Source organism: Arabidopsis lyrata (assembly GCF_000004255.2).
Source record: "Arabidopsis lyrata subsp. lyrata unplaced genomic scaffold ARALYscaffold_5, whole genome shotgun sequence".
NCBI classification, from domain to species: Eukaryota; Viridiplantae; Streptophyta; class Magnoliopsida; order Brassicales; family Brassicaceae; genus Arabidopsis; species Arabidopsis lyrata.
Window position 1 is genome coordinate 13,794,572 of NW_003302551.1, and position 21,519 is coordinate 13,816,090.

The 21,519-nt window shown below is 39.6% G+C and overlaps 4 protein-coding genes and 1 pseudogene across 6 annotated transcripts; 4 read left to right on the plus strand and 1 right to left on the minus strand.

Moving 5' to 3' along the window:
• Positions 1 to 1,329: 1,329 nt before the first annotated feature.
• LOC110228537 lies at positions 1,330 to 1,796 on the minus strand (annotated as a pseudogene).
• A 94-nt stretch (positions 1,797 to 1,890) lies between these two features.
• Positions 1,891 to 3,947, plus strand: LOC110228177 (CBBY-like protein). The gene is made up of 8 exons (XM_021024716.1): positions 1,891 to 2,332; positions 2,408 to 2,478; positions 2,573 to 2,731; positions 2,948 to 3,014; positions 3,217 to 3,312; positions 3,405 to 3,451; positions 3,534 to 3,614; positions 3,695 to 3,947. Exons 1-8 carry the CDS (start codon positions 2,024 to 2,026, stop codon positions 3,816 to 3,818), a joined length of 954 nt encoding a protein of 317 aa, XP_020880375.1. The 5' UTR covers positions 1,891 to 2,023; the 3' UTR covers positions 3,819 to 3,947.
• Positions 3,948 to 4,033: 86 nt separating this feature from the next.
• Positions 4,034 to 6,800, plus strand: LOC9313678 (DNA-(apurinic or apyrimidinic site) lyase). Its single transcript, XM_021024712.1, has 9 exons — positions 4,034 to 4,368; positions 4,677 to 4,769; positions 4,949 to 5,093; positions 5,291 to 5,492; positions 5,611 to 5,689; positions 5,917 to 5,978; positions 6,092 to 6,178; positions 6,287 to 6,390; positions 6,480 to 6,800. Exons 1-9 carry the CDS (start codon positions 4,132 to 4,134, stop codon positions 6,563 to 6,565), a joined length of 1,095 nt encoding a protein of 364 aa, XP_020880371.1. The 5' UTR covers positions 4,034 to 4,131; the 3' UTR covers positions 6,566 to 6,800.
• Positions 6,801 to 7,123: 323 nt separating this feature from the next.
• On the plus strand, positions 7,124 to 18,762 carry LOC9311971 (lysine-specific demethylase REF6). Of its 2 annotated transcripts, XM_021024690.1 has the most exons (9): positions 7,124 to 7,664; positions 13,679 to 14,514; positions 14,736 to 14,814; positions 14,943 to 15,010; positions 15,121 to 15,271; positions 15,354 to 15,949; positions 16,047 to 16,616; positions 16,702 to 17,084; positions 17,190 to 18,762. In XM_021024690.1, the coding sequence occupies exons 1-9, from the start codon at positions 7,621 to 7,623 to the stop codon at positions 18,570 to 18,572; spliced, it is 4,110 nt and encodes a 1,369-aa protein (XP_020880349.1). In that variant the 5' UTR covers positions 7,124 to 7,620; the 3' UTR covers positions 18,573 to 18,762. The 2 variants fall into 2 exon arrangements, with proteins under 2 accessions (XP_020880349.1, XP_002875902.1); XM_002875856.2 differs by lacking the exons at positions 13,679 to 14,514; positions 14,736 to 14,814; positions 14,943 to 15,010; ... (3 more) ...; positions 16,702 to 17,084; positions 17,190 to 18,762 and adding exons at positions 8,728 to 8,806; positions 8,955 to 9,022; positions 9,109 to 9,259; ... (2 more) ...; positions 10,646 to 11,028; positions 11,134 to 12,850 and having other exon boundaries at positions 7,141 to 8,500.
• LOC9311972 (zinc finger CCCH domain-containing protein 43) lies at positions 18,662 to 21,473 on the plus strand. 2 transcript variants are annotated; one of them, XM_002875858.2, is made up of 6 exons: positions 18,662 to 19,428; positions 19,760 to 19,828; positions 20,008 to 20,127; positions 20,219 to 20,506; positions 20,604 to 20,876; positions 21,084 to 21,473. In XM_002875858.2, the coding sequence occupies exons 1-6, from the start codon at positions 19,003 to 19,005 to the stop codon at positions 21,249 to 21,251; spliced, it is 1,344 nt and encodes a 447-aa protein (XP_002875904.1). In that variant the 5' UTR covers positions 18,662 to 19,002; the 3' UTR covers positions 21,252 to 21,473. The 2 variants fall into 2 exon arrangements, with proteins under 2 accessions (XP_002875904.1, XP_020880366.1); XM_021024707.1 differs by having other exon boundaries at positions 18,914 to 19,428; positions 20,219 to 20,509.
• The last annotated feature ends 46 nt before the right edge of the window (positions 21,474 to 21,519 follow it).

Below are 21,519 nucleotides of genomic sequence, written 5' to 3' on the forward strand. Positions count from 1 at the left end.
TGTAATATTTTGAAAACAAATACATATGTTTTTTGGAGAATATAAATATACAAATATCAATTATATATATATATATATATATATAAAAGTTGGTCAACTCTCTGCATATGAGTTTTATCTTATCGATGCAGCATATGCTATGTATCCACCAAATGATTAATCTAAACTCTATATATTCCATTTCAAAGGTTAATAATAAATTTATTATTAATTGTTCATATTTAATGGTACCAATACTAATTCTATTTTCTTATTTATATATTTTTTTCAATAAAATTGGTTTTTGGTTTTCTCATACTCCTTTAGAATCCTTCGCTTCGCCAATTTTTTGTACTATTAACTTAAAATACGACTATATGAGTAAATAATATAGTTAGTTATCTAATGGTTTGAGTAAGTTATTCTTATTAATGTCTATCTAAATCATATATTACTGATGGTGAGGAGTACATAAGAGGAGCTCCATCATCAAATTTTTTAGATTTCTAAATCTCAATATTATCATTCATGAAATTGGTTTTCTCAAAGTTGGATGTACGGTTGAACGGGATACTACAAGATGCGTATCGTGGAAAGAGACTGTCCAGGTTAGGCGGGCTGCCCTTTCCTTTTTCGCCGAAGAATTTTCCGAAGATTGTGTGAATGATACAGTGCTGAGAAGGTTGGTAAAAAAATTATTTTGATATTTAAATGATTGTACGAGTAAATGATTAAAAATTAAAAAATTACATTTATCAAAACATGAAATCAATTTTTTTTAAAAAAAACAAAAAATAGAAAAAACCTGTGGCCTAGGTAATCGATCACCTAGTATTAATAAAAGATATTCCTATATTTGACTAGTTTTAAAATGTCAAAAGTGTGATTTTACCAAAATAAAATTGATTAGCCTCATTGAAATAATTTTAACCCCAAAAACACATCTATATATTATTAGAGCACAATCGTTGCATTGGGAAGCACACCTTTCTCTCTCACTTGGTAAAGTTTTTCTAGATCTAGGGTTTCGTTTTATTGAGCTTCATCTTCGGCGGCGGATTTGCAAAGGAGGATCAGGGGTGAGCAAGCTCTTTCTCCGACAACGGGGTGTGGTTTCCTCCCCTTTCGAGGTAGTTGTGGCTCCGGTTGGGATGGTTGAGAAGCTCTGGAGCTGTGGCTTTCCGGTTGAGGACGCTGGAAGGTTTGCCTGGAAGTCTTCTCGCGGCTCTGCCATCTTCACAGTCGATGCGGCTACAGCGGAACTCGGAGGGGTTTAGGTGGGAAGCGTTGTTTCGTCTGGTGGTTAGCTGCAGATCTCTGATCTTCGAGGGCTATCGCAGATTCCGAAGTCTAGGTGTACGTCTGAGCCATCGACCCTTGAATCCGCTGCGGTTTCGCATCCACCGGACCGGATTGAAAGTTTTGTGCTCTGGAGGTTTGAAGGTGTTCGGATCTGGAACGGAGGGGTTTGGTCTCAGTGCGACATATTGCTTGGTCAGGATATGTCGACGTAGAGCCGGTGTGTTGGAGAGTCGAGTTTTCTGGGAGGTTTGTAGCGGGAGTGGCGAGTCGACGGTGAGGTGCATCGTCGGAAACTGGTTTCTTCCAACGGGGTTTTCAATCCTTCTTCTCTGCCTCAAAGCCGTGGACCTTGAAACCACCGGATCTAATGCGACTGACTCTCTGCCACCGGTAACCAACAAGATCCGAGCTTCCGTTTTTATTTCCGGCGACATTTTTCCGATTTCCTTTTTGTACCTGGTTTCAAGTTTGTAAGGCCCAAGGCCCAGCCCATTAGGATTTTAAAAAATAAATATTATATTAAAAAAAATAATAATAATAATTTTAACCCAAAAAAATATACATCACAAAATTGACCCGACCCGTTTTAAATTAGTAACGTACCCTGATCCGACCCGTACCGGGTGGTTCTTTCTTATTTTGTGGTCGTTAACACAAGACCGGATAAGTGGAAGAGAGAAATTCGCGACCGTTATTTATTTGGGAGAGATAGTTAGAGATAGAGAGAGAGAGAATCAAAACAATGGCCACTGTGAAAATCTCTCTTTCCTTTGTTTCACTATCACCATCTTCTTCTTCTTCAACTCAATCTAAGTTATCACCATCTTTCATCCCCAATGCGGCACCTTCGCCGGCTAAGTTGCGATTCAATGGTAAGTGCCTGAGAGCAAAACCAATGGTACACAGAGCATCTCGCTCCGGCGGAATTACCTGCTCTGCTACATCCTCTCCGATGACTCTTCCCTCTGCTCTTCTCTTCGATTGCGATGGCGTTCTTGTTGATACCGAGAAGGACGGTCACAGAATCTCTTTCAACGACACTTTCAAAGAGGTTTCTTTCTCAGTTTTTTGTTCCCCTTGATTTTTGTTCATTTAGCTTCGGAGATGATTTTGGAATCTTTTGCAGAGAGAATTGGATGTTACTTGGGATGTTGAGTTATACGGAGAGCTACTTAAAATCGGTGGTGGTAAAGAAAGGTATACAATCAAAATTGCATTTACTAATACCAAGATTTGAGTTATCAAGTTAGTCTAGTTTGAATGAAATTGGAATGGCTTTCTTTTTGTGTAGGATGACGGCGTATTTTAACAAGGTTGGTTGGCCAGAGAAAGCTCCTAAAGATGAAGCAGAGAGGAAAGAGTTCATAGCTGGACTTCACAAGCAGAAGACTGAGCTTTTCATGGTTCTCATCGAGAAAAAATTGCTTCCGCTTCGACCCGGTGTTGCAAAGTTAGTGTTACTTCTAATCTATAGTCTTGATGCTATCACTTGCTCTTGAGATTGATTTTGTTAAAAGTTTAAAACTTTAACCCAAAACAATGCTTAGCTAAGCTTATTTTGTAAGGCTAGTTATATCTTGTAGTAATCATATACATGTTCTGGTTTGTTTTGGAAATCTAGTAGGTTTTAGGTTAACTGAGTCTTCTTCTTGCTAAAACTTTGCAGGTTGGTTGATCAAGCTTTAACGAACGGAGTAAAAGTAGCGGTGTGCAGCACTTCAAATGAGAAGGCGGTATGATCAATCAGGTTCTACTACTTCAGTTTCTTGCGACCATAACCACATATCTCAGTATCTTGTGTCCTGATGAGTTTTCGTAAACAAGACTACGCAGCTGCATCGTTAACAAGGATCTGCGAGAATCGTCTAGCTTAGAAGAATTGTATAGTAATCTTATGGGAAATACTTTTTCTCATTTCTTGCCTGCTTTTTTCAGGTTTCTGCTATAGTTTCATGCTTGCTTGGACCAGAACGAGCAGAGAAAATCAAGATTTTCGCAGGAGATGTAGTCCTCAAAAAGAAACCTGACCCGGTAAGTTACTCACTTTCCATTCTATCACAACATGTTTTGCTTACTTCATCTTGGTTAAGGACCGAGTTATCAAACTTTTTGTTTCTTAACAGGCCATCTACAACTTAGCAGCTGAAACCCTTGGAGTTGATCCCTCAAAGTAAAGTGTTACTAAGATTCTTTACAGGAGAGAATGACTCAGTTTAGAATCTCTCTAAAAAATTGGCTTTGTGTATGTGCAGATGTGTAGTGGTCGAAGACAGCGCCATCGGGCTAGCAGCTGCAAAAGCTGCGGGAATGACTTGTATAGTTACAAAGAGTGGGTGAGTTTTAGTAGAGAGCCCTCTTCTGAAAACATCATATCAATCAGAAATGAAATGATCATTCATCTTTGGTATTTTAGATACACGGCGGACGAAGATTTCGAGAATGCAGATGCGGTTTTCGACTGCATTGGAGACCCTCCGGAGGAGAGATTTGATTTGGCATTCTGTGGAAGTCTTCTCCAGAAACAGTTCGTTAGTTAAAATAACACAAACCACATTGAGAAAATTGTTTCTATCTCAACATTGGTGTGTATAGTCATTGAAGAGAAACATTCATGTAAAACCATATGATTCGATTATATACATAATGAACAAAAGCGTTACACTATATTGGGCTTGTGAAGAGTGTTGTTGGGTTTACTATGTGAACTTCGAGGATACAACAAACGCCGAAACACTAAGGTTGAGTCTTTTTTGACGGGACAACGTAAAGTTGGTTCCTTTTGTTCAAGTTAGTATCTAAATTTTGATGAATTGAGTTTTATCTCCATAAAGCCACGAAATTGCTAAAGCTATGAAGCGATTCTTTAAGCCCATAGAGAAGGAGGGTTCAACGGCGGCTAAGAAACCCTGCCTCTCGCCGGAAAAGCGTGAAGGAGACGGAGATGGAGTTGAAGAAGAGAAGAACCAGAAAGAGCCGTCCAAGTTTGTGACGTGGAACGCTAATAGCTTCCTCCTTCGGGTGAAGAATGACTGGTCTCAGTTCTCTAAGTTCGTCTCCGATTTTGACCCGGATGTCATCGCAGTACAGGTGATTTCTTTTGCTTCTTTTTTGGATTCTCTGGGTTGATTTCAAGCAATGTGGGTAAATGGGTTTAGGTGTTTGTGTGTGGAACTTTAAAACCCTCTAAATCTTCTAGGGTTTCATTGAAGTGGTTTGAGTTCAACTTGTTGATGCAAAACTCAGTCATTTATGACATTGAAAATTGTTGGTGGTGCAAAGGATCAGTCTTTACTTCAATTTGTTTGTGACTATGATGGTGCTGTTGATTCTTTTAGTGTCATTGTGTTCTGCGGTCAGATTATGAGCTTAGTGGTTGACTGTGTTCTTAATGTTAGGAAGTAAGAATGCCTGCTGCTGGTGGGAAGGGAAAACCAAAAAATCCTGAAGAGTTGAGTGATGACACGAAAGTTCTGCGTGAGGAAAAACAGGTACCATAGTTCTGTATGGACTGGCTTGTTTTATATGTTAATATCTTTATTATAATATGAACGGAACAAGAATTTTCATAGCTCTGTATTTTGATGCCTTTGCAATTCCTAAGAGATTTTGGTGTATGAGTTAGAATCAACATTGCAGTTAGGAACTTAACTTGTTGTCCTAACTGCAGATTTTGACAAGGGCTCTCTCAAGTCCACCTTTTGGAAATTATCGAGTTTGGTGGTCTCTCGCAGACTCAAAGTATGCAGGGACAGCTTTGTTAGTGAAAAAATGTTTCAAGCCCAAGAAAGTTTACTTTAACCTGGACAAATTAGGTATATTTGAAAACCTTGTTGCTGTTCCTTATCATCACATAAATCTCTTGCACACTAGCAGTTTGGAACCATGTTCTTTTATCTGTCTTGTTATGGTTCTGCCATTTTCTTGACCTCAAAGTTTATGTACTTGGCAGAAATATATCATAGCTAGATCAGAGTGATGACTAACTTATATACTTGTCGCTCTCATTCAGCATCTAAACATGAACCTGATGGTCGTGTTATCTTAGCTGAATTTGAGACATTTCGTCTTTTGAACACGTATTCACCTAACAATGGTTGGAAAGAGGAGGAGAATTCGTTTCAGAGGAGAAGAAAATGGGACAAGAGGATTGTTGAGTTCCTCAACAAAACATCTGATAAACCTCTGATATGGTGTGGCGACTTAAATGTCAGGTAATGAGGAAGTTTTTTCTACATCTTCTCTTGCTATATACTCTTTTCCTTAAAGCCTTTCAGAATTACAGACTAAAAGTTGATGTTATTTCCTCGATTCGATTTCTGTAATATGCAGTCATGAGGAGATAGATGTTAGCCACCCAGAGTTTTTCGCAACAGCAAAGCTTAATGGTTATGTTCCACCAAACAAAGAGGTAAGAAGTGCCAGATTTTGTACGATTTTTATCAAAAAACAGAGCTGTCTCTCGATAATGTTATGTTTCCATCGGCCTTTGATTTTCTCTTTCTTTCTTGTCTCTACATCTGCATTCTGACCACTTATTTGTGGATGACTTTACTACGCCTGAACCGAAAGCTTATCCGTGAGATGGACTTTAGAATCACACAATGACTACAGTGGTCGATTCTTCTGATTATGCAGGACTGTGGACAGCCTGGATTTACACCATCTGAGAGACGACGCTTCGGGGAAACTATGAAAGAGTATGCATAATATGTCTTTGCGCTGCGAAGTCTTAGTAGTAGTACTTTCTAAAATAGAGATTATAGTTACTGGACATGTGATTCTAATTATATATTCATGGGAACTGTTACAGAGGAATGCTTGTTGATGCATACCGGTATCTACACAAGGAGCAAGACATGGAAAGTGGCTTCTCATGGTCGGGGAATCCCATTGGAAAGTGAGTGGATACTACACATTTTAGTTGTATTTTTCACATGGCATGGAGTCCAGAACCTCCTCCTCATGTTTATAAAGCTGTATATTGATTTTCTTTTGGTTGCCATAGGTACCGGGGAAAGAGAATGAGGATCGACTATTTTCTGGTCTCTGAACAACTCAAAGACCGTATAGTTTCTTGTAAGATGCACGGTCGTGGGATAGAACTAGAAGGTGCCATAGATAAATCTGTTCATCACACAGATTCATAGAAGACTATCATTTAGCTCTTTTGCAACAACTTGGTTCTTGATTTGTTTCAGGTTTCTATGGGAGTGATCATTGTCCGGTTACACTGGAGCTTTCAAAGCCATCTTCAGAAACGGAGCAGAACCAGGTTTCTAACTAAAAATCATCTTCTTCTGTATCAGAACATAAGCCTTCTTCGACTCAAGCCAAAGCTTATGTTATCAGAGTTAATTTAATGTTATTGAGACACTTAGCCGTGTTACTCAGATGAACTCTCAAAGGTACTTATAATTATTGTTGTGCTTATCTTAATATGCTTTATTTTCCTAAGAAATGTAAGGTATTTTTAATTGTGAATTTTCATTTAATTATTTTTATTTATTAACTTTTGATAAGTGCTCATTTCTAAAGATTTGGAGCTTTTGTTGGTGTATTTTAAGCATTGTATACCCTTTGCTTTATTTTTCTAGTCGGTGGGTAGAGAGGCCAACATTCGTTAAATCAAGGGATCATATTCATAAAAATCAAATTTGGATTCAACAAAACAAACACAATATATATGAACATTTACATTATGCAATAATTTCATTAAATACTAAAGACTAAAAAAATGTTTAATGAGAAAAATCTATTTAAAAACTTTTTTAGTCCATAATCAATTTTACTCTTAAAATTGGGAATTTTGTTTGGTTTTAAAGAGGAGTTTTTGAATGTGCAAACGGATTTACAGAGAGGACAACAACAAATGTGTGTGTGAAATGGCAGAATCGTAAATAGTAACAAATCACTACCCTTTTAAAAACAAAAACTTTCTCTCTCTCTCACTAGTAAGTGTTCTTTACTTGTTTTAATACTGAGAGATATCACAATCTCTTGCTCTGCCCAAACCCATCCCAACGAGACCCATGTATTTTTTTCCTCTGTTTCTTTAATCCAATAAAAAACAGAGAGAGACCTAAGAAACGAGATCAAAGCCTCGTCGTTTTTTTCGAGGAAAAGTGAATGACCCCTTTAAGAAAATAAACTCTATTGGCCGGAGAAATGGTGGAGACTCGTCGATTCTCTTAAAAATTTGTTTTTTTTTTTCCTCTTCAAACTTTGTTCTGTTTATGCTCTGTAATGGCGTATTAATTTGATACCCAGAAGTTAAAGTGAACAAATTTTGAGAGAAAGGCTTTTTTTTTTTTTGTTCTTCCCTGTGTGTGAGAGAGAGATATGGCGGTTTCAGAGCAGAGTCAAGACGTGTTTCCATGGCTTAAATCGTTACCGGTTGCTCCAGAGTTCAGACCTACTTTAGCAGAGTTTCAAGATCCGATCGCTTACATTTTGAAGATTGAAGAAGAAGCTTCTAGATATGGAATCTGTAAAATTCTGCCTCCACTGCCTCCTCCTTCTAAGAAAACCTCGATTTCTAACCTCAACCGTTCTCTGGCGGCAAGAGCGGCGGCGAGGGTTCGTGACGGCGGCTTTGGCGCGTGTGATTATGACGGTGGTCCCACATTCGCCACGCGGCAACAGCAGATCGGGTTTTGCCCTAGGAAGCAGCGTCCGGTGCAGAGACCTGTGTGGCAGAGTGGAGAGGAGTACTCTTTTGGTGAGTTCGAGTTTAAAGCTAAGAACTTTGAGAAGAACTATCTCAAGAAATGTGGTAAAAAGAGTCAACTCTCTGCCCTAGAAATCGAAACCCTTTACTGGAGAGCAACAGTGGATAAACCCTTCTCTGTTGAGTATGCCAATGATATGCCTGGCTCTGCATTTATCCCTCTGAGTTTGGCTGCTGCGAGGAGGAGAGAGTCTGGTGGTGAGGGAGGAACAGTTGGTGAGACTGCTTGGAACATGAGGGCAATGTCTAGAGCCGAAGGATCATTGCTTAAGTTCATGAAAGAGGAGATCCCTGGAGTTACATCACCAATGGTGTATATTGCTATGATGTTTAGTTGGTTTGCTTGGCATGTGGAGGACCATGACCTTCATAGTCTCAATTACTTGCATATGGGTGCTGGTAAGACTTGGTATGGCGTGCCAAAGGATGCTGCTGTGGCTTTTGAGGAGGTGGTTAGGGTTCATGGTTATGGTGGAGAGCTCAATCCTCTTGGTGAGTATCTTGTGAAAGGTTAATTAGTGTTATGTGTGAGTGACTCATAGTTACTCAATGTTTCAATTCCTTGTTCTGATTGTTGGCTTTGGTGTGTCTCTGTCCTTTTTGTTGCTTTTAACTGCTTTTTTTTTTGTCCTCCAAAAGTTGTCTGGGGAAGAAGCTGCTTATGTAGCTGTATGCAAGAAAACTAAATGGTTATGCCTCTTATGTTGTTGTCTTATCAGTGACATTTTCTACTCTTGGTGAGAAGACAACTGTGATGTCTCCTGAAGTATTTGTTAAAGCCGGAATACCATGTTGCAGGTAATGGTTTTTAATGTTCGTGCTCTGTTTATCTCATCATCTTGTTGTTTGCATTTCTCTTCTTTGGTCTCTTTTCATTGATTGGAAAATCCAGAGACCCACTTTTTTTTTCTCCTGGTTTTTCACGCAAGTGGTTTGTTTGTATCAGATTAGTGCAAAATCCTGGAGATTTTGTCGTCACCTTTCCGGGAGCTTATCATTCGGGATTTAGTCATGGTGAGTAAGCAACCTTTATTTAGTGTCTTCAAGTTAACCATTCAAGGCTTATATTATCCAAAAAAACAATCTTGGGGGTTATACAGGATTCAATTTTGGAGAAGCATCTAACATTGCAACTCCCGAATGGTTGAGAATGGCTAAAGATGCTGCTATCCGGCGAGCTGCAATAAATTACCCTCCAATGGTTTCTCATCTCCAGCTACTTTATGACTTTGCATTGGCTCTAGGTTCTAGGTACACTTTCTTTTTTATAGACACATTCAAACTTTTTAAGCTGCTTGAAGGGCTCATATAGGGTTTGTTTCACTCATTGCAGAGTGCCAACAAGCATCAATGCGAAACCACGGAGTTCTAGATTAAAAGATAAGTTAAGAAGCGAAGGAGAAAGATTGACCAAAAAGCTATTTGTGCAAAACATTATCCACAACAACGAATTGCTTTCTTCTCTCGGAAAAGGATCCCCAGTGGCCCTTCTCCCACAGAGTTCCTCAGATATATCAGTTTGTTCTGACCTGCGAATCGGATCCCATTTGATAACCAACCAGGAAAACCCAATCCTATTAAAGTCTGAGGACTTAAGTTCTGATAGTGTTATGGTTGGTCTCAGTAACGGTTTAAAGGATACAGTTTCAGTGAAAGAAAAATTTACATCCTTATGTGAAAGGAGCAGAAATCACCTAGCAAGCAGGGAGAAGGACACTCAAGAAACTCTATCTGATGCCGAAAGGAGGAAAAATGATGGAGCTGTTGCACTTTCTGATCAAAGGCTTTTCTCTTGTGTTACATGTGGAGTCTTAAGCTTTGATTGTGTAGCTATTGTTCAACCTAAAGAAGCAGCAGCTAGATATCTCATGTCTGCAGATTGTAGCTTCTTCAATGATTGGACAGCTGCTTCCGGATCTGCAAATCTTGGTCAGGCTGCTAGATCACTTCATCCGCGTAGGTTACATGTCGCACTTTCTGTTAATGGCTGTTATTTTAGCATTTACTAACTTTGTTTCATCATGCAGAAAGTACCGAAAAGCATGATGTAAATTACTTCTACAATGATCCTGTTCAAACTATGGATCATTCAATGAAGACTGGCGATCAAAGAACTTCAACAACTTCCCTGACAATGGCGCATAAAGATAATGGTGCTCTTGGGCTGTTAGCTTCGGCATATGGAGACTCTTCTGATTCCGAGGAAGAAGGTCAAAAAGGCTTAGATGTCCCTACTTCCGAAGGGGAAACGAAAAAGTATGATCAAGAAGATGCAGATGGCAATGAGGAGGCTAGAGATGGTCGAACTTCAGATTTTAACAGCCAGAGACTTACCAGCGAACAGAATAGGTTAAGCAAAGGCGGAAATTCATCACTTCTGGAAATAGCTTTACCATTTATTCCAAGATCTGATGACGATTCATGTCGGTTGCACGTGTTTTGTCTTGAGCATGCTGCGGAAGTGGAACAGCAACTTCGTCCTTTTGGGGGGATTCACATAATGCTACTATGCCATCCAGGTAACAGCAAAACTACACGAATCATTTTTATTAGTCTTGTGACTTGGTTTGTTTTTTTCTGTATTTATAAGGCAAATTTTTTAGTCTTTTTCATCATTTAGAGTCACAATATTTGCAGAGTACCCCAGGATAGAGGCTGAAGCAAAGATAGTTGCCGAAGAGCTTGTCATAAATCACGAATGGAATGATACTGAATTCAGGAATGTGACCCGAGAGGATGAGGAAACGATTCAGGCAGCGTTGGATAATGTGGAACCTAAGGGTGGGAACAGTGATTGGACTGTAAAATTGGGTATTAACCTTTCTTACAGCGCTATTCTCAGTCGCTCTCCTCTGTACAGTAAGCAGATGCCGTACAACTCTGTCATATACAATGCATTCGGTCGCAGCTCTCCAGCAACAAGCTCACCCTTGAAACCGGAAGTCTCTGGTAAAAGATCTTCCAGACAGAGGAAATATGTTGTTGGAAAATGGTGTGGTAAGGTTTGGATGTCGCATCAGGTACTATTGTCTAACCTGAAACCATACTAATTCAGACATTAGTACACTTCTATTTCTGCTTGATTTGGTTCAATATTAAGACTCCTTTTTCTTTTCTTTCTTCAGGTGCATCCCTTTTTGCTGGAGCAGGACTTAGAGGGGGAAGAATCTGAAAGGAATTGTCATCTGCGTGGTGCTCTGGTTGAGGATGTCACTAGAACGGGATTGCTTCCTTGTAATGTCTCTAGAGATGCAACTACAATGTTTGGAAGAAAGTATTGTAGGAAGAGAAAGGTCAGGGCAAAGGCTGTGCCACGCAAGAAGCTGACTTCTTTTAAGAGGGAAGATGGAGTTTCTGATGACACATCAGAAGATCATTCTTATAAGCAGCAATGGAGGGCTTCCGGGAATGAGGAAGAGTCTTATTTTGAGACAGGGAATACAGTTTCTGGTGATTCGTCAAATCAAATGTCTGATCAGCAGCTCAAGGGAATTCGTCGACACAGGGGTGTTAAAGAATTTGAGTCGGATAATGAGGTTTCAGACCGTTCACTTGGGGAAGAATATACTGTAAGGGGATGTGCAGCTTCAGAGAGCTCAATGGAGAATGGCTTTCAGCAGTCAATGTATGATGATGATGATGATGATGATGATATCGACAGGCACCCTAGGGGAATTCCAAGGAGCGAACGGATTGCAGTTTTTAGGAATCCAGTTTCATATGATTCAGAAGAAAATGGCATTTATCATCAAAGGGGAAGAGTATCCCGAAGTAATAGGCAAGCTAATCGAATGGGTGGTGAATATGATTCAGAAGAGAATTCTTTGGAGGAACAAGACTTTTGCAGTACAGGGAAAAGGCAAACCAGGTCCACAGCCAAACGAAAAGTTAAAATCGAGACAGTTCGGAGTCCGAGAGACACAAAAGGTCGCACTTTGCAAGAATTTGCATCTGGAAAGAAGAATGAAGAATTGGATTCATACATGGAGGGACCTAGCACACGGCTTAGGGTGAGAAACCTGAAGCCGTTGAGAGCGGCTTCAGAAACAAAGCCAAAGAAGATTGGTAAGAAGAGAAGTGGTAATGCTTCCTTCTCCAGAGTTGCAACTGAAGAAGATATGGAGGAAGATGAAGAAGCAGAGAATGAGGAAGAGGAATGTGCAGCGTACCAATGTGACATGGAGGGTTGCACAATGAGTTTCAGTTCGGAAAAACAGTTGACATTGCATAAAAGAAACATCTGCCCTGTTAAAGGCTGTGGTAAAAACTTCTTCTCACACAAGTATTTGGTTCAACACCAGCGAGTTCACTCAGACGACCGTCCTCTGAAATGCCCATGGAAGGGCTGTAAGATGACGTTCAAGTGGGCTTGGTCAAGAACTGAGCACATAAGGGTTCACACAGGCGCTAGGCCTTATGTTTGCGCTGAACCAGGTTGTGGTCAGACATTCCGGTTTGTCTCAGATTTTAGCCGGCATAAAAGGAAGACCGGTCATTCGGTAAAGAAGACCAAGAAAAGGTAATTTAGGCTCTAACATTGGAATCTTTCATGAAGAGATTACTCCATTGATCTATTAGAAGAAGATTGGATTGTAGGGATTTTAGGGGTTTTCTAAGTGTGTATGTCTCTCTGGTCCTTTGTCTTTTTGGGATTATTATTCAGTCAAAAGTCTTAACATTTGGAAGAGCCATTGTTTGTTGCAGCATTTTCACTTTCAGACAGATTATCTCTTTGTTGTACTATTGTCTACTTTGCAATTGAATGAATCTGTAGCAAATCCTGGTGTAGGAAAAGTATTGGGTTACTGTTACTTAAATAAATTTGACATATATGGTTGTCTACGTGGCTTATCCTTGTTGGTTGATTATGTGCATCGCCGTGGACTTCATTTGACCTTGATAAAGACTCAACCTACCAAATTGCTAATGAATGACATTACCTATGTCAACTTATAGTTAAAACCGAATAATACAAAATATAAGAAAAATAACCAAAAATATAGGAATTACCAAAATAAAATTATACCGTAGTTAAAATCAGTACTAGGTGTTTTTTTGCTAAACAAAAATGTTAAACCAGAAAAAGAGTAACTTTTGCGCAAAACGGGAAAACAAGACAACAAGAAATGTGTGTATAACTCACAAAATGGCAGAATCGTAAATAGTAAAAAAAAAGGGTCTACTCATTGCTGTTTCACCTGTTTGGTGCAAAGAGATTAAATTTAAAAAAGCAATAAAACAAAACAGAGAAATGAGAGAAATCACAATCTCAGAAAGACTTGCTCTGCCCAAAACCCAACCCCTCTCTCAAAAAATACAATTGTTTCCTCTGTTTCTTTAATCCAAATTAAAAACAGAGTCGCAAAAAGAATCGAAAGATCAAGCCCTTCGTTTTGTTCGAGGTCCCTAAAGTACATAGATGACCCTTTAACCAAAACTAAAAGCCCTTTTGGAGAAGAGAGACCGACTCATCGAATCTCTTTTATTAACTCTGCTTCCTTTTCGTCCATTTTTTTTGTTCTGTTTTCTCTGTAATAGCGTTTTAATGTGTACCCAGAAGCTAAAAGCCTGAAAGGCTGAAAGTGAACTAATTTTGAGTGAAAGGTTATAACTTTTTGTGCTTTCGATGGCGGTTTCAGAGCAGAGTCAAGACGTATTTCCATGGCTTAAATCGTTACCGGTTGCTCCAGAGTTCAGACCTACTTTAGCAGAGTTTCAAGATCCGATCGCCTACATTTTTAAGATCGAAGAAGAAGCTTCTAGATATGGAATCTGTAAAATTCTGCCTCCACTGCCTCCTCCTTCTAAAAAAACCTCAATTTCTAACCTCAACCGTTCTCTGGCGGCAAGAGCGGCGGCGAGGGTTCGTGACGGCGGAGAGAGTTCGTTCGATTATGACGGTGGTCCCACATTCGCCACGCGGCAACAGCAGATCGGTTTTTGCCCTAGGAAGCAGCGTCCCGTGCAGAGACCTGTGTGGCAGAGCGGAGAGCATTACAGTTTTGGTGAGTTCGAGGCCAAAGCTAAGACCTTTGAGAAGAATTATCTGAAGAAATGTGGCAAAAAGAGTCAACTCTCTGCCCTAGAAATCGAAACACTTTACTGGAGAGCAACAGTGGATAAACCCTTCTCTGTTGAGTATGCCAATGACATGCCAGGTTCGGCTTTTATCCCTCTGAGTCTGGCAGCTGCGAGGAGGAGAGAGTATGGTGGCGATGGAGGAACAGTTGGTGAGACAGCTTGGAACATGAGGGCAATGTCTAGAGCCGAAGGATCATTGCTTAAGTTCATGAAGGAGGAGATTCCTGGAGTTACATCACCAATGGTGTATATTGCTATGATGTTTAGTTGGTTTGCTTGGCATGTGGAGGATCATGACCTTCATAGTCTCAATTACTTGCATATGGGTGCTGGTAAGACTTGGTACGGTGTGCCAAAGGATGCTGCTGTGGCTTTTGAGGAGGTGGTTAGGGTTCATGGTTATGGTGGAGAGCTTAATCCTCTTGGTGAGTTTACTTTTCCTCCAAATACTTATTGCTTACATTGTCACTTGTGTAAAGACGATGGTTGGTTTTTGTTTCAAACTTGAGTCGACTTTTGAAGGATTCTGAAACTTGGTTAATTTCAGTACATTGTTGGCATGTTTGTGTCTCTATCATTGTGTGTTGCTTTTTTCCAAAAGTTGACCAAGAAGTAGATATTTATGAATCTATTGCTGTCTTCTCAGTGACCATTTCTACTCTTGGTGAGAAGACAACTGTGATGTCACCTGAAGTTTTTGTTAAAGCTGGAATACCTTGTTGCAGGTAATGTTTTTCTTGTGTGTGCTCTGTTATCTCTTTCTGCTTAATTCTATTCTACTCGTTTCAGTTGATTAGAAACATCCAGAGGCACTATCTCTTGGTTTCCACTCAAGTTATTTGCTTGTTATCAGGTTAGTACAAAATCCTGGAGAGTTTGTCGTCACTTTTCCAAGAGCATATCATTCAGGGTTTAGTCACGGTGAGCGAATGACATTAAGTCTCTTTCAAGAGTCAATCATTCAAGGCTTCACATGTTGAAACTAACTTATATTATCCGGAAAATAATAAAAAAATCTTTGGGGGTTTTAGGATTCAATTGTGGAGAAGCATCTAACATTGCAACTCCCGAATGGTTGAGAGTGGCTAAAGATGCTGCTATCCGCCGAGCTGCTATAAATTACCCTCCAATGGTTTCTCATCTCCAGTTACTATATGACTATGCATTGGCTCTAGGTTCTAGGTACTTGTTTCTTTTTCATCATCACTCTCCAACTTTTAAACTGCTTGAAAGATTCATATAAGGTGTGTTTCACTCATTGCAGAGTGCCAACAAGCATCAACACCAAACCACGGAGTTCTAGATTGAAAGATAAGAAAAGAAGCGAAGGAGAAAGATTGACCAAAAAGCTGTTTGTGCAAAACATTATCCACAACAATGAATTGCTTTCTTCTCTCGGAAAAGGATCCCCTGTGGCCCTTCTCCCACAGAGTTCTTCAGATATATCAGTTTGTTCTGACCTACGAATTGGATCCAATTTGATAACTAACCAGGAAAACCCAATCCAATTAAAGTCTGAGGACTTAAGTTCTCATAGTGTTATGGTCGGTCTCAACAACGGTTTAAAGAATACAGTTTCAGTAAAAGAAAAGTTTACATCTTTATGTGAAAGGAACAGAAATCATCTGGCAAGCAGTGAGAAGGAAACTCAAGAAACTCTGTCTGATGCTGAAAGGAGGAAAAATGATAGAGCTGTTGCGCTTTCGGATCAAAGGCTTTTCTCTTGTGTTACATGTGGAGTCTTAAGCTTTGATTGTGTAGCTATTGTTCAACCTAAAGAAGCAGCAGCTAGATATCTCATGTCTGCAGATTGTAGCTTCTTCAATGATTGGACAGTTGTTTCCGGGTCTGCAAATCTTGGTCAGGCTGCAAGATCACTTCATCTGCGTTAGTTACAAGCCACTTTTCCTGTTAATGGCTATTATTTAACATTTACCAACTTTGTTTCACCATGCAGAAAGCACGGAAAAGCATGATATGGATTTCTTCTACAATGTTCCTTCTCAAACTACGGATCACTCAATGAATACAGGTGACCAAAAAACTTCAACAGTGTCTCTAACAACAGCTCATAAAAAAGATGGTGCTCTTAGTTTGTTAGCTTCAGCGTATGGAGATTCTTCTGATTCTGAGGAAGAAGGTCACAAAGTCTTAGATGCTTTTGTCTCGGAAGATAGAAAGTATGACCAAAGTGGTTCTTGTGCATATGAAGCATCATCTTTTGACACAGATGGCAAAGAGGAGGCTAGAGATGGTCAATCTTCTGATTCTAACAGACAAAGACTTGTATGTAGGAAAGAGACAGGGGTTGTTCAGGGCTCAAATGCTACTTCTACTTGTTCGACGCTTTCTTGCACCACTGAACATAGTAGGTTAAGGAAAGGCAGCAATACATCTCTACCCTTTGTTCCAAGATCTGATAACGATTCTTCTCGGTTGCACGTGTTTTGTCTTGAGCATGCTGCAGAAGTGGAACAGAAACTCCTTCCTATTGGGGGAATTCATTTAATGTTACTGTCCCATCCAGGTAACAGCAAACTACAAGATTCATTTTTATTAGTCTTGTGACATATTTTAAGTGTTTTCACCTCTAAGGCGCACAAAATTTTCAGAGTACCCCAGGATAGAGGCTGAAGCAAAGATAGTTTCCGAAGAGCTCGTTATCAATCACGATTGGAATGATACTGAATTCAGGAATGTGACCCGAGAGGATGAGGAAACGATTCAGGCAGCGTTGGATAATGTTGAAGCTAAGGCTGGGAACAGTGATTGGACTGTAAAATTGGGTATTAACCTTTCTTACAGTGCTATTCTCAGTCGCTCTCCTCTGTACAGTAAACAAATGCCTTACAACTCCGTCATATACAATGCATTCGGTCGCAGCTCTCCAGCAAAAAGCTCACCCTTGAAACCCGAAATCTTTGGTAGAAGATCTTCCAGACAGAGGAAATATGTTGTTGGAAAATGGTGTGGTAAGGTTTGGATGTCGCATCAGGTACAATTGTCTAACCTGAATCCATACTCATTCAGACATTAGTACACTTCTGTTTCTGCTTGGTTTGGTTCAATATTCAGACTGCTTTTTCTTTTCTTTCTTCAGGTGCATCCCTTTTTGCTGGAGCAGGACTTAGAGGGGGAAGAATCTGAAAGAAGTTGTCATCTCCGAGCTGCTATGGATGAGGATGCCGCTGGAAAGAGATTTTTTCCTAATAATGTTTCTAGAGATGCAACAACAATGTTTGGAAGAAAGTACTGTAGGAAGAGAAAGGTCAGGGCAAAGACTGTGCCACGCAAGAAGCTTACTTCTTTTAAGAGGGAAGATGGAGTTTCTGATGACACATCAGAAGATCATTCTTATAAGCAGCAATGGAGGGCTTCCGGGAATGAGGAAGAGTCTTATTTTGAGACAGGGAATACAGTTTCTGGTGATTCGTCAAATCAAATGTCTGATCAGCAGCTCAAGGGAATTCGTCGACACAGGGGTGTTAAAGAATTTGAGTCCAATGATGAGGTTTCAGATCGTTCACTTGGAGAAGAATATGCTGTAAGGGAACGTGCAATTTCAGAGAGCTCAACGGAGAATAGCTTTCAGCTATATGGACATTCAATCGACGATAATGCTTTGGAGGGCTCTTTATATGGTCATGATGATAATAAACTCTACAAGCACCCTAAGGGTCTTCCAAGGAGCAAACAGACTAATGTGTTTAGGAATCCGGTTTCATATGATTCAGAGGAAAATGATGTTTATCAGCAAAGGGGAAATATTCAAGCTAGTCGAATAGGTGGTGAGTATGAGTCAGAAGAGGATTCTCTGGAGGAAGAGGACTTTTGCAGTACAAGGAAAAGACAAACAAGGTCTACAGCTAAACGAAAAGTAAAAACCGAGATAGTTCAGAGTCCGAGAGAGACGAATAAAGAATTCGATTCATACATGGAAGGACCTAGCACACGGCTTAGGGTGAAAATCCCAAAGCCCTCAAGAGTGTCTTCAGAAACAAAAGCAAAGAAAATTGGTAAGAAAGGAAGTCGTAATGCTTCCTTCTCCAGAGTTGCAACTGAAGAAGATGTGGAGGAAGAAGAAGAAGAAGAAGAAAAAGAGAATGAGGAAGAGGAATGTGCGGCGTACCAATGTGACATGGAGGGTTGCACAATGAGTTTTAGTTCGGAAAAACAGTTGACATTGCATAAAAGAAACATCTGCCCTGTTAAAGGCTGTGGTAAAAACTTCTTCTCACACAAGTATTTGGTTCAACACCAGCGAGTTCACTCAGACGACCGTCCTCTGAAATGTCCATGGAAGGGCTGTAACATGACGTTTAAGTGGGCTTGGTCTAGAACTGAGCACATAAGAGTTCACACAGGCGCTAGGCCTTACGTTTGCGCCGAACCGGGTTGTGGTCAAACATTCAGATTCGTCTCTGACTTCAGCCGGCACAAACGAAAAACCGGTCATTCAGTTAAAAAGACCAAGAAAAGGTGACTGACTTAGTCCTTAAATCATGAAGAGATCAATCCATTGTTGCTGCATAACAGATTCTCCCTTTGTTGTATTCTTTACTATATCTTTGATAAATAAAGGAGCTGCTTGTACAATTAGAAAGTTAAGGTCTGTAATCAAGAAAATCTTATATGATAAGGACTTGATTGCAAATTTAGGGAAATATCTGAAACGCATAATCTTAAGTTAAAACTGTGTGCATGTAAACTATTGGAACTTGTCAACAAATTAAAGCAACGGTTTCTTTGGGAATTCTCATTCGTGACGCTATAAACGACAAATGTTATAAAAGTATCCATAAAGGAAACAACTTTATTCTTCTTCTTCTTCTTCTTTCAACCCTCTGATCTTCTTCAATTACCTCCCTGAAATTAGGGTTTTGGTAATGTGATTTGTAAGAAGACAAAGAAAAATGGTCAATTCCGAGGAAACTGCAGATGGGTTTGAGCCAAAACCTGTTTCTCAATCTTATTCTGGTGATTCATCTGCTGATCGATCTCTTTCTGATCTCAATAACGCAGCGGAGGACTTGAGTGATAAGCTTAAGAATGTGGGTTTGGATGAAGTTACGAAAGAGAAAAGTGAGACGATTGTGAGTGTCTCTGAGAGTAATGGAGGTTTAGATTCGAATGTAGTAGTCACCAGCAATCAGGAAGAAGAAGAAGAAGAAGATGGAGATGATTATGGTGATGGTTGGAGCGAGAACGAGAGTGAGATGAGAGAAACTGTGTATCCAGTGAGGCCAGGAGCAGAGGATTGTTCTTTTTATATGAGAACAGGGAGCTGCAAATTCGGATCCAGTTGCAAATTCAATCATCCTCTTGCCAGAAAAATCCAAGTAAACTTTACTTCTTACACTTTCTCAATGTTGTTTAGGTGGCTGATGAGATTATTTTCCCCATTCTTGCACGTTTGCTTCTGACAAGGACATTGGTTCTTAATTGTGTTTTTTATTGATGATCTTAGGGAAGATTTGTTTATAAAAGAAACCATTTTTAAATCAGTGGCACATGCGTTTAGAGAAGTTTTGCTTTGTATGTACTTCATTGCTAGACCAAAGGACAAAGCTTTAATATGTTGCTTTAGTAGAAGAATCATATAAGTTTAAATGAAAAAAAAAAAAACTAAACTTTGTTTTTTTCGTTTTCTAATGTTTCATTGTTTTGAAGATTGCTAGGGATAATAAAGTGAGAGAAAAGGAAGAAGATGGTGGTAAATTGGGACTGATTGATTGCAAGGTTAATTTTACTTCATTTTTTAACCTTGTTACATACCCTCTTCGTGTATTAGTCGATTGTTTTATGAAGTTGCATTCTATGATATTGATCTGCATTGGGAATTGGCAAAGCTTTTTATAGTTCATGCTCTTACTGATTACCAGTTCATGTGCTCCATTTTCTTGCATGAGGTTTTACAGTATTACTTTAGGACTGGAGGTTGCAAATATGGAGAAACTTGTAGATTCAACCATACCTTACCAAAGTCTTGTCTGGCCTCAGCACCCGAGCTTAACTTCCTTGGCCTTCCTATCAGACCGGTATTGCCATTTAGTTGATATTTATTCGCTAGTTTTTGACATTCTGTTGCTACTCTTTTCAAAACTATATAATGTTGTTAACCATCGGTAGGGAGAAGTAGAATGCCCTTACTATATGCGCAATGGCTCCTGCAAATTTGGAGCTGAGTGCAAATTTAATCATCCTGATCCTACAACCATCGGAGGAACCGACTCCCTATCATTTCATGGTAATAATGGTGTATCCATTGGAACATTTTCTCCAAAGTCCGCATTCCAAGCAAGTTCAACTTCCTGGACTTCACCAAGGCATGTGAATGGTACATCTCCTTTTATTCCAGTCATGTTGTCACAAACTCATGGAGTTCCATCTCAAACTCCGGAATGGAATGGCTATCAGGTAGTATGTACTTCAGCTCTGGATCTTAATAATATCGATTTCTATTCGAATTATCTATGATATTGATGGCTTTATCTTGTATTTCGTATTTATCTAGGCTTCTGTGTATTCATCTGAAAGGGGTCTGTTTTCTCCTTCCACCACATACCTTATGAACAATTTATCAGCTGAAACAAGTATGTTGTCACAATACCGACATCAAATGCCTGCTGAAGAATTTCCAGAACGCCCAGACCAACCTGATTGCAGTTATTATATGAAAACTGGGGACTGTAAGTTCAAATTCAATTGCAAATACCATCATCCTAAGAATAGATTGCCGAAGCTGCCTCCTTATGCTCTCAATGACAAGGGTTTACCCCTTAGACCTGTAAGTTCGTTTTTTACCTTCTGTTGTCTGTTCATGTGTGCTAGTAAAAGTTGCAGGCTTTTTATTGATTCTTGAATGTTAGCTGAACTCTTTGACTCTTGGCATAGCCCTAAATTACATAGTGAATCAATATAGAAGTGACTCGATATGAAATGTTTAAAATAGAAGTCCCTCCGGGTTTTGACTGATTGCTTGACTGAAATCCAGGATCAAAACATCTGCACATATTACAGTCGGTATGGCATCTGCAAATTCGGTCCAGCTTGTAGATTCGACCATTCCGTCCAGCCGCCATATTCAACAGAAAGCTCCCAGGCCATTGTAGAACCTCCTCAGGTCAGTGCAAATGGGAATGAAAGTGACGGTTGGAATTGACAACCAAACATTCAGGAGCTGACATAATTGTTACCTTTTGTCTCTAGCTATCATGGGTTTGTAATTTCTTTACAAAACTTTTAGTTAAATTATACTCTCGAAACAATATCTATGTGGCAAGCCTATCCTCAATGCTTTTGACAAGTTTGCACCACTGAACTTTGTAATCTGTAACTACCCTTTGACTCTTGAGGTTAAATGGAGCCTGCCCTGTTTTTTTCATTTGTTTACTTGTCTGAAACCTAAATCCTCAATTTCACCCTGGTTG